Source organism: Eschrichtius robustus, chromosome 11 (assembly GCF_028021215.1).
Source record: "Eschrichtius robustus isolate mEscRob2 chromosome 11, mEscRob2.pri, whole genome shotgun sequence".
NCBI classification, from domain to species: domain Eukaryota; kingdom Metazoa; phylum Chordata; class Mammalia; order Artiodactyla; family Eschrichtiidae; genus Eschrichtius; species Eschrichtius robustus.
The window spans coordinates 18283833-18301316 of record NC_090834.1 but is presented as its reverse complement, the minus strand read 5'-3'; the positions used below and the strand labels follow the sequence as shown (position 1 = coordinate 18301316).

At 46.9% G+C, this 17484-nt stretch overlaps 1 protein-coding gene across 1 annotated transcript in view; it reads left to right on the top strand.

Annotated features, from left to right (window-relative positions):
- The window catches only part of ZBTB16 (zinc finger and BTB domain containing 16), a 191406-nt gene that overhangs the window by 127526 nt on the left and 46396 nt on the right, over positions 1-17484 (top strand). Inside the window, exon 4 of the mRNA XM_068555344.1 lies at positions 3180-3266. Coding sequence (XP_068411445.1) covers positions 3180-3266 — 87 coding nt within the window. The remainder of the gene's footprint in view (positions 1-3179; positions 3267-17484) is intronic.

Genomic DNA, 17484 nt, shown 5'->3' with positions numbered 1-17484 from the left:
TGGAAAGTGGCTTGGCTGTCTCTAGTGGGAACACAAGTTGTGACTGCTTTGCCTTCGAGTTCCCTGGCTCTTTCTTTGAAGCTTTAGAAGCTGCTGACAGGTCCTTAGCCCTAGGAAGCCCTGCAGCTTGTAGGGACACCTGGAGGGGATCATGGTATTCTCCCTGCCTTGAGGCGAAATTCAACTCCAGCCGCCTAAGACAAATGACAATATTTATTTTTAAAGCGCTTAAGGAAAAGTGATTTCATATCTTTACTGGGGTACTTTATCACTCATTTATTTAGTTAGTCAACTGATATTTATTGAGCATCTAATAGAGGGTATATCCTGCTCCTCATTAGGAATGTAGACAAGATCAATGCCCTAAATGTTTATTAGTGTTTAAGTCTATACTAGTACAACTTGTATTCTGAGTTCTCGCCCTTAATGTGCTAAATACTCCAAGGCCAAGATTTTAAAACTATTTAAAAAGTAGTGGAACCCTTTTTTCCAAATAGAATTTTACAAAACCTTGATGTATAAAAGCATAAATCGGATTTTAATTTTTTTTATTTGGGGAAAGGGAGTTCAGAGCCCAACTTCATATTCATGAAGCATCTTTGCAGATGGACCCCTAGGGAGGCTGAAGGGTATAGGGATTAAGAGCAAAGGCTCTGAAGTCAGGCTCCCTGGGTTTGAATCCACCTCTGTGGTTACCTACTGTGTGACATTGGGAAAGCTATTTAACCTCTCTGATCTTGAGTTGTCTCATCTGCTAAATGGGTATGTTCATACTATGTCCTTTAAAAGGTAGTTAGGATTAAATGAAATGATACATCCTAAATACTTAGCCTCATTCCTGGTATACGCCACAGCCTCAGGAAATCTGAGATGGTTTGAAAACAGCACTAGACTGCTTTCTACTACAAATATGTGGAAGAAGTAGTTCTGTCTCTTACAAGACTCCGATATGAAACTAAAACACAGGTACACTTAAAGAAATGCTCAGACGTGTTGAAAGGTACGCAGTGCAGCTGCAGATTGGAGAGGGTAGAGCAGTGAGGGGCCGGCGTGCTTGGCGCATGCGTACTCCGGTCTTGGAAATCGACTAGGACCGGAGCGGACAGGAATGAGGCGGGGCGTTGCTCGGGCACAGGGACTCACCGAGGGTCGAGCGGCGCCCACAGGGGGCCAGTGAGGACAGCTCCCAGTGGAGCTGGACAGACAACTGGGTCAGGTTATGGAAGGCCTTGAAGCCAAGAAGAGGAATTTAGAATCAGTGCAAATTGTGAGCCGCTGTATTTTTTTTTAACTTTTAATTTTATATTGGCGTATAGCCGATTAACAATGTTGTGGTAGTTTCAGGTGCACAGCAAAGTGACTCAGCCATACCTATACATGTATCCATTCTCCCGCAAACTCCCCTTCCATCCAGGCTGCCACGTAACATTGAGCAGAGTTCCCTGTGCTATACAGTAGGTCCTCATTGGTTATCCTTTTTAAATATAGCAGTGTGTACATGTCAATCCCAAACTCCCTAACTCTCCCTTCCTTCCCCCCTCCCTGCCGTAACCATAAGTTCATGCTCTAAGTCTGTGAGTCTGTTTCTGTTTTGTAAATACATTCATTTGTATCATTTCTTTTTAGATTCTGCATATAAGCGATATCATACGATATTTCTCTTTCTCTGTCCGACTTACGTCACTCGATATGACAATCTCTAGGTCCATCCGTGTTGCTGCAAATGGCATGATTCCATTCTTTTTTATGGCTGAGTAATATTCCATTGTATATATGTACCACATCTTCTTTACCCATTCCTCTGTTGATGGACGTTTAGGTTGCTTCCATGTCTTGAGCCATGGTATCTTTTTGAGCAAGGAAACGTGAGGAAATCAAGTGGCCTTCAAGGAACCTGCCTCTGTTGGGTGGATCAGAGGGTGGCTGATGGTGTGGCAGCCCTCCTGAGTCATTGGGTCATTCTGGGCATGACCCAAAAGGGGCCTCGGTAGGGGCAGTGGTTATCAACATGCAGTGGAAGAGATGCATCTAGAAGACATTTTGAGGGAAAACTGCCAAGGCTTGTGACAGGTGCCCCCTGGACGAGATAACAGAGCCTTGAAGACTGTTAGCAAGTGATAGAAAGTCATCTTCACATCATGACACTGTCGCTTTGAGGCTTGTAAATATGGTTCCAGAAAAGTCGATCAAATTGAATTGCATTGAATTGATTTTGTTTATTCCACAGATATGTACAATAATACGTTCCCACTGGGTGTCAGGCAGATGCAGCTGTGCATAAGATGACATATTCCCTCCCTCGGGGAGCTGGAAATGGAACCACAGGCATTTAGTAGACACCCTGGTGAGGCCATGACCCAGAATGTACAGGGTGCTGTGGGAGCACAGAGAAGGGCTACCTCACCTAGACACGGGGCAAGGGTTTGGGAGCTGAGGCATGAATGATGAAGCGGGGCTAGCCGTACTGTGGGGCTGGGGAGAGGGGCAGGAGTGTCAGAGCCAGAGGAGGTACAGAAGGATGCTTGGAGACCTTGCAGTGAGGAAGCAAAGGGCTGGAGACCAGAGAACAAGGATGAGGAGAGAGAAGAAGCAGGAAAGAGAAGTGCAAGAAGGGCTTTGTGAGTCACCGTGTAGAGTTTGGACTTTATCCTGAAGGCACTGGGAAGTCATTCAGAGGTTTTAAATGGTCAGGTACAGGAGGTGGCCGGGTAGACAGTTTAGTTTTAGACACACTGAGTTAGGGGTCTATCCAGGTAGTGATACGCCAGCAATTCCTATCTTCCCGTAAAGTATAATCTGGGCAACAGGGCACGTTACTCCTCATTGGATCATATACTCCTTTCCATCTCTCACCTGGAGCCAACCCCCCAGAATCCCCCTTCTTCTTGGGCATCTCTCCTGGACCCCATCTCTGTTTGTCTTGGTTTTGCTGGTTCTGTTCCCTCTTCTGTCTGGGAGAGCCCTCGGTGGGGGCATTCGGAGCTCAGTTGTGTGGGTGATCACATCTTGGAGGAGGGTCTGGGCTGGCTGCTGGGACCATGAGTTATTCCTGACTTGGGATCTTCATAGGTGTTAAGCCCCCTCCCACAGGGTCCACCTGCAAGATTTTGGCCCACGACCCCCTTTCCTAATGCAATATCACTCTTGATAATAAGGTAACTGCCTCCCCTTTCTTTCAGCGGGTGCCAAAGCCTTTGTCTGTGATCAGTGTGGTGCCCAGTTTTCGAAGGAGGACGCCCTGGAGACACACAGGCAGACCCATACTGGTGAGTGACTGATCCCCACCCCCCAGGTCCTCCGCAGTGCGACGGCACATGGGCGTGAGTATCTTGTTTCCCCAGGGGAGCTGTGAGTGGGGATGGCTTGTGCCATGCTCAGCTACCCTTGCTTGTGGGGCTGGCTGGGCAGGAATTTATGTGTGTGACTTTGCCCCAGAAGAACAGCTGCCCTGGATTAGGCCAAGACCTCTGTCTCTAATAGGCCACTTAGATCCTGTCTTCATGGAGACTCTAGTACATTCTTGTGGAGGCCTTAGGAAGTCCGTGATGTTATCTAAGCATCCCCTTCCCTTGGTGAAGGGTCAGGAAACCTCCTGCACCCCATCTGACTAACTCTGAAACTGTCATGTAGTGGGCTGGTCCTCCCTCTGCAACAGTCTAGTCATTGTCTGAAAGAAAGCAGTCTGTCCACAGGGATGCGTTTGAACAATATTAACGAACAATGATATTGCTGTGATTTCACGGCATCAGTGTCATCTCATCGTGGTAACTGGTGCCATCATCATCATCATCAATGTAGCTCACACTTACTGAACGTTCACAGTGTGCCAGGCACTGTTCTCGGTGCTTTACCTGATCTCATTTGTCCAGTCTTTCCATAACTTTGTAAGGTAGGAGGCTACTCTCATGTCATAGATGAGGAAACCGAGGTTCAAAGGAAGGAAAGTGACTTGCTGAAGTGAACACTGGGGACAGGAGTGGTATGGCTTAGACTGCCTGGTTTAATCCTGACTCTGCCACTTACTATTTGTGGGACCATGGATCAGTTACTTAAGCTCTCTTAATTTGGGTTTCCTCGTCTGTTAGAAAAGTGGAGTAATAATGGCACCTACCTCATAGCATAGATTTTTGGGGGAGCTTAAATAAGATATTTAATTAAATAAGATTAAATAAGATACTTTATTTGAAGTGCTTTGGAGAATGCCTGGCTCATAATAAACATTCAATAAATAGTAGTAGATGCATTTAATTTAATAAATATTTATTCAGTTCCTATAATGTGCTCTGCGCTGTTGGGGTCTTTAGATAGCATTCTTCATGGAACTGAGACTCTACAAGGGAGACAGGATACGCAAATAATTGTGCAATATAATGCCAGGTCATAATAAGTGCTAGTGAGAAAAAATATAGCAGGATAGAGAGAAAAATGGTGTTTTAGATCATATGGTCAGGCTTCTCCGAGAAGGAGACATCTGAGTAGAGTCCTAAAGTTGGGAAGTGAGTCATTCAAAGGTTTCAGGGAGGAAGGTCTGAGCAAAGGGAACAAGCACTTGCAAAAGCCCTGAGGCTGTGTTGAACTTCACAAGTTCAAGGAAGAACATGAAGAGCAGTGTGGTGGGGGGTGGGGGTGGGGAGTGAGGTGCAGAGAGTGGTGGGAGGTGAGATTGGAAATCGGGTGGGTCTCTCAACCCTGGCAAGGAATTTGGATTTTATTCTGCATGTGCCAAGAGTCCTCGGGAGGGGGATAAAAATATTTGCAAATCATACATCTGATAAGAAACTTTTGGTTTGAAAATGTAAAGAACCCTTAGGACTCAATAATAAAAATACAGATAACCTAAATAAAAAATGTGCTAAGGATCTGAATAGACATTTCTCCAAAAATAGACATATGGTCACTGAGCACACGAAAAGATGTTTGACATCATTAGCCATCAGGGAAATACAAATCAAAATCACAGTGAGATACTACTTGACACCCATCAAGATGTAGCTCTAATAAAATACTGGCAGTAGGAAGTGATGTTGAGAATGTGGGACAATCAGAACCCTCACACACGGCTGGTGGGAGCGTAAAATGCTGCCGCCACTTTGGAAAACAGTCGGGCAGTTCTTCAGAAAGTTAAACAGTTACCGTGTGACCCAGCAATTCCACTCCTACGTGTGTGAAAACATGTATCTACACAAAAACTTTCACATAAGTATTCATAACAGCATATTATTTATAATGGCCAAAAAGGTAGAGATAACTCCACGTCCACCTACTGATGAATGGATAAACAAAATGTAATTTATCCATACAATGGAGTATTATTCATCTATAAAAAGGAATGAAGTATTGACACATTCTGTAACATGGATGAATCTTTAAAACATCATGCTCAGTGGAAGAAGCCAGTCACAAAAGGCCACATATTGTATGATTCTGCTTATATGAAACATCCAGAATAGACAAATTATAGAGATAGAAAGTAAATTAGTAAATGCCAGGGGCTGGGAGATTTGGGAGGAAAATAGGGAGTGACTGCAAGGTATGAGGTTTCTTTTTGGGGTGATGAAAATGTTCTAAAATCGACTGTGGTAATGATTATGCATCTCTGAATATATTAAAAACTATTGACTTTATATTTTTAAAAGCATGAACTGTGTATTATATGGTATATGAATTATGTCTCAGTAAAGCTGCATATACCTGCACACACAAACATTTATAGAAAAGGGGGAATGTAGTCCATTGGAGGGTGTTGAATGGGAGGATGGCAAGACTTGATTTATGGGTTTAAAATATCACCCTGGTTCCTGTGTTGAGAACTGACCATAGGAATGTTTCAGTTATCAATTGCTGTAGAAGAAACCACTCCAACAGTAGATTAAAGCCACGATGTGTTATTATCTCAGACAGTTCTGCAGTTGACTGTGCTCAGCTGGGCAGTTTTCACTTGGGGGTCTCTCACGTGTTTGCAGTCGGATGGTGTCTGGGACGGGAGGCGTCTGCAGGCTCGATAGGGCTGGGTGTCCACGATGGCTTCCTCGTTCATATATCTGCCTCCCTGTCCACCCCATGGCCTCTCTCTACAACAGAGCAGCCTGGACTTCTCACCTGCCTGCTCAGGACTCCCAAGAGTCAGGAAGCAGAAGCTGCCAGCCCTCTTAAAAGCTAGGCTGGAAACAGATAGCATCACTTCCGCCGTATTTCATTGCTCTCAGCAGGCACAGGGCAGCCCCAGATTCAAAGGATGGAAGAGTAGACCCCCCTTCTCAGGGGGGAATGACAGACACGTAGGGGAAGAGGAACTGGGGCAGCCATCTGTGGAGACAAGCCACTAAGCGACCACAGGGACCGCAGGGGAAGAAGGAAGGTCAGTCAACTGCTGCTGCTGTTAAAGTTATCGTCAATATCTTCATGTCCTTCTGGCTCACAAAATCAGCCTCTCTGAGTGGCAGACATACGTCCTAGCCCTGGTATCAAGGGCTTTGGGCTGGTGCTGCCCTGGCCTGTGGCACTAGGAGGAGAACTTTCTAGGTGAGCTGTCATTCCAGCCAGTGACCCCCTGGCTTTGTTAGAGAAGGGAACTTTGCAAGATTTTGCCCAGAGTTCCAGAGCTGGTCATCTTCAAAGCCAGGGGAGGACGTAGGTCTCCCAGGCTCCCAGCCAGTTTCTTATTGCTGGACCACATATGTAACCAGGAATCCTAGTCTGAGAATTCCAGCTGGGGGGCTGAGGAGACTGAGATCTGAGCCAGCTTCGCCAAGCAGTTTAATTCTGTCCATCCAGATTAAATTTGCAGCAGCAGGGAGCAAGCTGCCCTCACAGCCAGGGCCAGGGCGAGAGGCTGAGTCCCCCGCTGGGTGAGCAGATAGGGATATTGTTCACAAGCAGACGCCACACACTTATTGAGCACCTTCTGTGTGCCTGGCACCCACTGGGGATATGGCGGTGAGCAACCCAGATGTGCTCCCTGTATGTTTTTATCAAACAACTTTATTGAGATATAATTTACATCCTGTTCACCTGTTTAAAGTATCCAGTTCAATGGCTTTTGATATATTAGTGTATTTTTAAAACGGTTGTAAAAGATATACACATAAAATCTGCCATTTTAACTATTTTAAAGTGTACAATTCAGAGGAATTAATGACAGTCCAACCTGTTTTTAGAGTTTGGTATTGATTCAGCTTTGAAAGTCAGGAGGCATCTTAGGACCAGTGCCCTTCCAGGATTTATTAAGTCAGCGAGGACTTGAAAGTGATCATCACTTTGCAAAAAAGGATATTAGTTTCAGGTGGGATTGGAAAGAACCTGGAGTTTGAGTCAGAAGCTGAGGAGGGGGCATCTGACTCCACTGTCTAGCAGGTAAATAACCTTGTTCCTCATCCTTTCTGACCTTCAAGTCTCCTCCCCTGCCAAGGACTGTAGTGCCCATCCTTCCTGTAGCAGAGGTGGGTCCCAGCCCATTCAGACTTACTTTTGCTTTATCTCCAAGTTGAATCCGGATTGTGGAGGAGAGACCAAGGTGGATGCTTTGAGAAAGGCCCCCTCCCCACCTGGCTGTGAGCTCAAGGCAAGCTCCCTCTGAGTGAGGGACTTCGGCCACTCCCTGGTGTGGGGCAGGGTGCCCTTGGCTGGGGAGAGAGGCAGGAGCAGCCTTATCCTCAGCATTGGGTTGGCAACGAGGCAGCTTTTCTGACGCCCGTTTATCATCTGTAGTGCTGTTTCCTGCAAAACCCAGGTAGATCCTTAGACTCTTTTAATAATCAATGAAAGCACACAACTTGAAATCTAGTTGCCATCTCTATTCTAAGACAGGGGGCCTCTGAGGAAGAGAGAGGCCTGGTTATGAGGAATGCTGAAAGTGATGCTAATGTTATTGGACTGGGAAAAGCCGGTGGGGTACCAGGTATCGTTGGAGAGCCAGCAGGAGGGCAGAGAGAGAACTCTGTAAAGGAAAAGCAATCGAGACCCTGGGAGAGTAAAGTCATGGTAATGCCACCTTTATATATATATATATATATTTTTTTTTTTTGGCCACGCCACGTGGCATGTAGGATCTTAGTTCCCCGACCAGGGATCAAACCTGTGCCCCCTGCAGCGGAAGCGTGGAGTCTTAACCGCTGAACCGTCAGGGAAGTCCCCACCTTACATTTCTGATACCTTTGTTTATCAAACACTTTCCTCTGTTATACCCATTTAACAGATGAGGACATGGAGGCCTAGAAGCCCCCCACTAGGAAGTGAAGAGCTGGAACTTGATCCAACTCTAACTTCAGTGCCCTTTCCACCAGTCCCCAGCTGCCTGCTCATTGACTTACTGTTGTCTGTGGGTGTGTGGCTGAACGGTTTAGGGAGAGATCGTGTAGGTCATGGCCCTGTCCTGGGCAGGGCTCTTTTGGATCCCTGTGACCCATTTAACTAAGAATCCTCAACACCCTGATGCCCATGTCCCCCTTGGGAGATAGGATACAATTTCCCTGAAACAGATCAGGTCTGGGAGTTCCATGCCCAACGCCGCCCGCCGTGTCGGAATTCACAGAGCTAATGTGTGGCATGGCATCAGATGAGTGATCAGGGTGCCTCACAGGTATTCTTGACACTGAAAAACGAATTTAGTAGAAAGTATTTCCAATTCTGTTTTCGTCAGACAAACGTCATCTTCACGTCTCATCCTTTCGACCCCACTTACCCTGGATTTCTGTCCTGGTGTGTGTGACCCTTCCTTGTGCCCTCCCTCCAGGATCTTTTTTTTTTAATATATAAATTTATTTATTTATTTTTGGCTGCATTGGGTCTTTGTTGCTGAGCGCGGGCTTTTCTCTAGTTGGGGCGAGCGGGGCTACTCTTCGTTGTGGTACACGGGCTTCTCATCGCGGTGGCTTCTCTTGTTGCGGAGCACGGGCTCTAGGCGCACGGGCTTCAGTAGTTGTGGCTCACGGGCTCTAGAGCGCAGGCTCAGTAGTTGTGGCGCAAGTGCTTAGTTGCTCCACGGCATGTGGGATCTTCCCGGACCAGGGCTCGAACCCATGTTCCCTGCATTGGCAGGCGGATTCTTAACCACTGCGCCACCAGGGAAACCCTCCCTCCAGGATCTTGGTGGGCTCCGGCTGGTGCTCAGGGAGGACACACTTTTATGGTTGGGTTGGGCTTAGGCTTCGTTGTCACACTTCAGTTTTCTGTTTTGCTACAGTGAAGACTTTGAGGAGATAAACAGAGTCGCTTTACACCTTTTATATTATGACAAATACATATTGCAAAACACTGCTGCTTCCAAAATGTTTGGGTTGCAGAGCAGTGAGGAATTAACAGCTCTGCAGCTCCCCAAGATGCTTGTACTTCATTTACACATCAGAATTTTTTTACACTGTTCAGTAAAATAAAAAGTGAGAAAACACACATCCACGCACGTGTATACACACACTTCCACTGCACCACTTGGGTTCTATATCAGGAATGTCTTAAATTAGTAAGTAGTTCTTTAAAGTCCAGATAAACTGATAAATACCATTAATGGCTTAATTTATACTCCGGGTTTGAAATCTGACACATGGACGCTATCTTGGCTCAGGAAACGCAAGTGGTTTTGTGCCAGAGGTTTTAATGACCGATCAGTAATATAAATTGCTGCATCACTGAACAGAAATAGCTTCTCTGTGTCATTTGATCTGGAAACTTCTCCGGCCAGGCAGCAGTTAATAAATTTAAAAATAATTACCCTCTTCATTCAAAGTCAAACTAATTAGGAGTGGGTTTTACAAATCATAATGTTGTCCAAGCCACTGTACGTCCCCGTTTGAGATTTGAACAGGCCTGGGGGGCAACGGCTGGGATCAGGTGGCATTAATTAGAAGGCAGGGGAGATACCACAGCTGCTGAGCTGAAGGTGAGGGGGTTGGGACAGTCTGCAGCGTGCCCTGTGGGGGAGGGAGTGAGGAGAGCTCAATGGCGCAGCCTTGGGGTTGAGCTGTAGGAACCTACAGCTCTTTTAATCCATATGTAAGGAACTCAGAGTGCCTGCCTCTGTGTGATCTGAGCATGGGGGAGATGAGACCAAGGCTAGTGTTTGGGGGCCAGGCCTGAGACACTATGAGAACCCCAAAAGCAGGAAAGGCAGATGTGCGGTTGGCTACTTGGGGAGGATGGACCTGCCTAAAGGCAGGGGAGTGGGGAGGAGGACCTCCCGAGGGCTTTATTCACTAGGCAAGTTGGGGCCCTGATAGCATGGGTCAGGTTTGTCTTGCAGGCTTCAGGGAAGAGGGACCATGGGAGCCTGACGTCTGAGTGTGACATTCAGGGTATTGGGAGCATAGTGACACCCGGAACTTGGGATCTGGTGTCAGACTGTCTAGATTCAAATCCTAGTCCCATCGCTTCGACGTTTTATGAGCTTGGGCAGGTTGCTTAGCTTCCCTAAGCCTCCGCTTCCTCCTTGGTAACATGATGGCCATGATGCTGTCGTACAAGGGACGTTGTGAGGACTTAATCTGATGATCCGTGGAAAGCGCTGAGCAAAGGCCTTACATGGAGTCAACTCTCAGTAAATGGTGGTGGTGGTTACTAACACTGAACCGTCATGGTCTTCACCAGAGGTCTTGGAGGGTACCTATTCCCCTGACTAGGTAGGTGAGAGGGGAAGGGCCAGGTTGATGGTAATGGTGGTGGAGGAATGGGAATGGTGTACAGCTGCTTTTCCAAGGTGATGGGATCTTTGAGGATCCCTGACTTGTCCCCTGGCCAAGAGGACGTTTCCAGCATGCCCAGAGAGCTAACAGCCCCTGGAGCCCTCTAAGTGCAGTAGGGAGAGGTAAGGGCAGAATGAAGTTCTGCATGTTGCATAATCTCACAGAGCAGATTTGGTAGATCTTATTTAAGGCCCTAGCTAGAATGCTCAAAGCTGCCCAGGGGGACCAGCCTCTACCAATATCTAAGCAAATGATGTATACAGCTAGGCCAGACAAGCTACAGAGCTGGGAAAAGCATGAAGCAGGTGCTCCCCCTTCCAGGAGCAGCAGGGACATGCCCTGCCACATCTTAGAGGATACCTCGTTGGTTGGTGCCCTTGAAGGCTGAGGAATCTTGAGTCCCCTTCTGGTGTCCTGGCCCATGTCTGTTACCATTAGGAACCTGGGTATTCTGGAAATACAAATAAGACCTTCTGTGTGATGCCTCCTTATCCCCTCTTAGTGCCCTGGTAAGGAAAAGAGGCTAAAGTCATTCCTAGGTTTAGGAGTTCTGGGGCTAGGAAGCTTCAGGGAAGCCTTAGAGGCCAGGACACTAGGTTGAACTAGATCACCAGACTTGCCCCAAAGCAATTCCGTTCTCTCCTCCAGCCCCCACCCTGCCCCACCAGGTCAGCCAGGTTAGTGACTTGGGTTTGCTACAGATCACAATAGCCTGTGCAGCTGGTTTGTCCCATCATTCCTTCATTCATTTATTCCCTAAGTTTTGAAGTACCTTCTGTGTGCAACGGGCTTTGTGGACCCAGTGCCTAATGGTGAAGAAAACTTGGTGCCTGCCTTCCTAAAGGCTACAGTGTTGTGGAAGAAATGAACACGTAGGGCAAATTTGCCTTGGGTACAGATAATATAATAGCTCTACTCAATTGGATACTTTGGAGATATAATTTTATTAGGTCCTCATTACAGTCCTAAAACATAGACATTTTTCCTCCCTATTCTTTGCTAGAGAAAACGGAGACAGGTTAAGGACGGCCCGTCCAGGGTGGGTAGAATGTGTGCCTCGGGCTCCTGCACCCCAGAGCCCATGTTTTACTGCTGCCTTCCCTCCCCATGTGGGCCTGGGCATTGTACCTAATGTGCAGCCCGGGGGCTCAACTCTGCCCGTTCAACAGCCTAGGAAACTAGGGCTCAGAAGCCCATATTTGAAAAAGGGGGTCAGTTAAGAACAAACAAGCCAAACTAGAAGTAGGACCCACGAGTTCTTACTTCCAGTCCAAAGTTCTCTCCACTCTGACTGCAAAATAAGGACTTTCTTTCACTGGCCTAGAAAAAATTGCTTCATTTCCACCTTCCTGCGTCACAGAGGAAGCCACTCAAGCAGATGCAAATGCTGGTTCTCATCCTCTCCGTGTCCGCTGCAGGAGGGTCCTGCAGTCCAGGAACAGCTAACATGCCTGGTGGTCAAGGGCAGCTCTGCTGCGGGACCTGCCCTCCCCTGATAAGCAGGGAGCAGGTGCTGGAGGGCACCCTGCCCCAGGGCCCTCTCCTTTTCAGTGTGAAGGAGGCTAGGAGGCACACTGTTGTGGCTTTGGAAGGAGAAGGCAATGAGAAAACACTCACACACACACACACACACACACACACACACACACACACACACACACACACACACACACACACTGCAGCTCAGTAACCACCCCCCCTTCGAACGCACAGCGCTATACCCCCGCCTTGATGGCGTCGGCTGGCTACCTGCTTGCACTGGCCCCTCTCTCCCTCCTGGTACATTAACGATGCTTGGAAAAAGCTTTGGGGACAGTCTCCGGCCCTGAACTTCAGAGGAGAAAATGAAGTCCTTGTCTGCAGGACTTTCGGTGGTAGATGGGCAGGCAGTTCAGAGACTTGAAAGGGTGAGCAGCATTCCTTCCCTCGGGGTGGTGCCGGCCTTGCCCCCCTCCTGTCCCGGGCCTGGCACGAGGGGCGGCACTGGGCACGGAGGAGCCGCGTCAGGGTGGCTGGCCCCTGTCCTCTAGCAGTAGGAAAACCAGCAGCTGTTCTGGCTCCTCCTCCCAAGGGCAGCCTCTGGGTGCCCAGCCGCAGAGGACGGGGGAGGGAAAGGGAGAAGGGCCAGCGGACAAGAAAGAACTTCATCTACCCAAAACCTGACGTGGAAAAAAGGCAGAGCGAGCCTCACACCCCTGCCCACGCTGGAGGGCATGAGCAGGGCAGGGCAGGGGGTCATCGGATGGACACGTGGACTCCACTTAGGTTGGCGTGACCTCCCCATTGAAAACATAATAGCTTTCGACTTTTATAAATATCAGGGGTGATTTGTATAGCGTTTCACGTGGCGTGCCAGGGAATTGAACCTGAGAAAGCCCGAGCTCGAAACGGCTGCCGAACGTCATGGGCACTTTGGGAGGGAGAGTCATGTGCTGCTGTTTGTACAGTCAATTCACCAGCATAGACTTACTCTTGACTTCATTTCATGCTGTTACTATAATGGCATGTTTGATGCCTAATATAGAGTTTTATTTTCCAAGCCCAGGGCTCTCGGCTCTGTTGGAGCTGCTTGCTGTGGCGTAGGGAAGGACAACCCAGCTGTCACCTGCTGGCCCAGACAAGCCATCCTTCTGCACCGTTCACCCTAGTGGCACCCAGGGTCCCTCTGGGCTCCTTCTGGATGGACCCCCAGTGCTTCTTTTTAATTAATAAATTTTGTTGGGTTTTTTTTTTTTTTGAGTGATTTTAGATTTACAGCAAAATTGAGTGGAAAGTAGAGAGACTCCCATGTACCCTCTGCTCCCCACCCCACCCCAACTCCCCCACTGTGAACATCCCCCATCAGAGTGGCGTATTTGTTACAACTGATGAAACTACATTGACACATCATTATCACGCAAAGTTTATGTTAACGGGTCATTCTTGTTGTAAATTCTCTGGGCTTTGATAAATGTATAGTGATGTGCATCCACCATTGTATCATACAGAAGAGTTTCACTGCGCTACAGATCCTCTGTGCTCTGCCCATCCATCACCCCAGTGCTTTTTATGTGAAGCATTGCTGCTTTGAGAGGTTTGGCTCTCTTGGGATTGGAGAGGAAAATTGACCCGAGGTTGATTTGGGGTTAGAAAAGGTTGAAGCTTATTCACTCAATAGACATCTTGAGCATCTGCTTTGTGCTGGACATTGATGCTGGGTCCTGGAATAGGGATACAGCAGCGAACAGGACTGGTCCCCGCCTTCACCAACCTCCCATCGTAGTGGAAATGATGAACGTTATTGTGTGACAGCCGCATGGTATTTGGAAAAACAATGATGAATTAGGAGAAAGGAGAACTGAGTTCTTATCCTGGCTCTGTCACAGGCTTGCTTTATGACATGGGACAAATTGCTTTGTTTCTCTGCCTCTCTCAAATGTGGGGAGTGGGAATTAGGTAAGAAAAATTGCTGTTTGAGGGGTTCCACGGTTGCAAGCACAGCCTGAGATTCCAATCTTGTATGGATGGTCTACATTTTTCTCAACTTTAACACATTTGTAAACTATGATTAATATGATCTTTGGACGTTTACAGTTTCTGTCTCTCACCAGTTAGCAAGCATTTCTTTCATTTTATTTAGATGCTTATTCAATAAAAAATTAAATGCAAACTGTGTGTGAAGAAGAGATTACAGGTGAAGATCTTTTGCCTTTTAAAAACTATTCCAGAAGTTTAAGGGGAATGATAGTGTTTTGATCTTTTTTTAAATCATGATGATAGTTTTAATTGAAAATTTCAAATATACAGAAAAATTACAGATTACTAAAAGAAATTCCCATATATATCCTTCACCTAGATTTGCCAATTAACATTTTTCCATATCTTTTATTTTTGTCTTTTTCACACACACACACACACACACACGCACGCACACACACCCTAAAGAGAAAAATAAAGCAATATCTCTATCGTCTTTCTGTCTGTCTTTCTATCATGTACATCTAACTTTTTGAACAATGGTGATAAATTATTTAAAATGTTCAGACCAAATGTGATAGTGTTTTGATCTTTGAGGACTGTTGTTCAGAACTTGGACTGTACCGGCACTGGTGCTTTTATACATTATCTGATAGAGCCAGCATCACCCCGCTAAGAGGCAGGTTCACTGCCTGTATCACTGCTGAGGAGTCGCTGGCTCAGAGAGGTTTAAGTAACATGACTCGTTCAGTGGAAGGACTGGGATTCAAGTTCAGGGCCCCCGGTGGTGAGTCTGATGAGACTTTGGGGTCACCTGTCGTCCTCCTGTTCAGAGTTACCCCTTCCCTTTCACGTGGTCCTCATGCCAGATCCCCCATGATCAGCTTCAGCCCCCAACCCTGGGTTCCCACTCACCTCTCCTCCCTCCCATCCCCACCCCCCGTCTGTGTCTCCTTTATCTTTTCAACTCCTACCCCTTCCTCTCTGGCTGTGCTCCCTTCTCCCTCATGACACCATGGCTGCCCAATGACAGAAAGGAGTTAATAAAAACCAATGTGTAACTGAAACTTGAAAAGCCATAAATCGCCTTGTTTTTTCTAGGATGTTGGTAGCATTTTGATTTAATAGTTGGACAAACACAAGGGCCTATTTTATTCAGAGTTTACAGGCCTCAAGGCTGTTATTCCTCCAAATTTAATAGCATTGAAATTGCAGGGTTTGCTATAATTTGCCTATCGCTTTCTGCTCCACCATTGATGTTTATTGTCAGCGGGATGGAATCTCAATCTGACTCACTTAGATAACATGTCTGTTAAACATTTAGATAATTGTACCATCATTAACTTGTCACATTATTTTAGAGATTCAAAACAGAAGCAGGGTAAGTAGAGGTACTTAAGGGGGGTGGGAGGGAAGGAGGAGGAGGAAGAGAAAATCTCTCCTGAGTTAAACAACCAGGAGATGAGAGAGTTGATTTCACACTCTTGACATTTCATCGGAGGTGTCTGAGTAAGGAGGGGTGTGCTGTAGAGCTGGGCCGGCAACCCAGGGCAGGCCACCCCTGTGACAGCGCCACAGATGCTCAGAGACCCTCGGTGTTTCATGCCCAGCTTTGGCCTTCATGCACCAAAGATCAGTTTTTTTAGCTTCCCTTAGAGATGCTGATTGCAACATTATATGTAATTACAAAGCATTGAGAACAACCTACATGTCCAAAGGTAAGGACTCTGTTGATTATGGTACCTGCATGGAAAGATGTCCACGATGTTTTGTGTGATAAAAGGTGGTTAGGGAAAAAGGCTGTATAGTGTGATCTTCTTTAATATAAAATACAGAAGCCATCCTGTAAGATTCTATAAGGCTCTATACCTATTAACAGTGATTGTCTTTAGAGAATGGGATTACAGAGCAAGGCAGGTTTTACTTTCTGCTTTATCTATTTCTGAATAATAATAATTAGTATTTATTTTCTTTATTGTTATATAATAATAATTATATTATTTATTGGCATGTATTACTTATATAATTTTTAAAATTAAGGTCACATTATAAATAATAAAAATATTACCTTTGAGCCTCATTCTCTCCATGGAGGAGGATTTCTAAAAATAAAAGGCTACAAGTGCAAGTAAATGGGTTTTGAGGAAGATATAGGACGTTAATATCTCAGCTACGCTGGTAGGCGCCTCAGTCTCCCACTGTTAAGACAGGTAACTGCCAGATGGAGAGCTCGGTACCCTGGGAGGCTTGTGCCAGCGCTCACGGGTCACAACCACTGTCTCTGTTTACAAGGGCCTGGCACAGGAAGTGGGTAGCAGGAGAGATTTTCATCACACCTAAGTGAGGACTGAGGTTACACCTGGAGGGGTGACCCAGGCCAGGGATCAGTAGGAATGAACTCCCATTCCTCAGAGGGGAGATTCTGGGAGCAGCTAAATGTCAGCACTAGTGGGCCACTGAGCTTGGCATCCAGAACTGCCCCCCGGAAATTCTATGGTATATGCCCTCTGGTCCCATGGGGGTGACAGGTGTGACCAGTTCTATCCATCTGGCTTTGGACACCATGTTAGCTCCTGCATCCACAGGGTGTGCTCTGTGACTTGGGCAAGAGAACCCACTATTGCCTCTCATGGCTGTGCACACCCAGTGACTCTGGAAATAGGGGAAAATGCACAAGTCAAAAAACAAGGGTTAGGGGCTTCCCTGGTGGCGCAGTGGTTGAGAGTCTGCCTGCCAATGCAGGGGACACGGGTTCGAGCCCTGGTCTGGGAAGATCCCACATGCCGCGGAGCAGCTAGCCCCGTGAGCCACAACTACTGAGCCTGCGCGTCTGGAGCCTGTGCTCCGCAACAAGAGAGGCCGCGATAGTGAGAGGCCCGCGCACCCCAATGAAGAGTGGCCCCCGCTCGCCGCAACTGGAGAAAGCCCTCGCACAGAAACGAAGACCCAACACAGCTAAAAATAAATAAATAAATCAAAAACAAAAAAAAAACAAGGGTTACGCGCACTGCAACAAAGAGTAGCCCCTGCTCGCCGCAACTAGAGAAAGCCCACGTGTGGCAACGAAGACCCAACACAGCAATCAATCAATCAGTCAGTCAATAAACAAGGGTTAATGTTTCCCTGATTGTACTGTAAATAATGCAGATATTTGGGGGTGGGAGGGACAAACAATGTAAATATTTTATTGACTGTAGGCTAAATAATGTATATATTTAGAAAAACAGCTTAAATATTTCATATGCTACAAGCACAGATTTTTGCTTAGAGGATGAACAGGGCTGGTGGAGCCCATGGGGTAAAGATGGCAGCGCCATGGCCCCTGGGGTGCAGGGGCAGAGGAGTTGCAATAAAA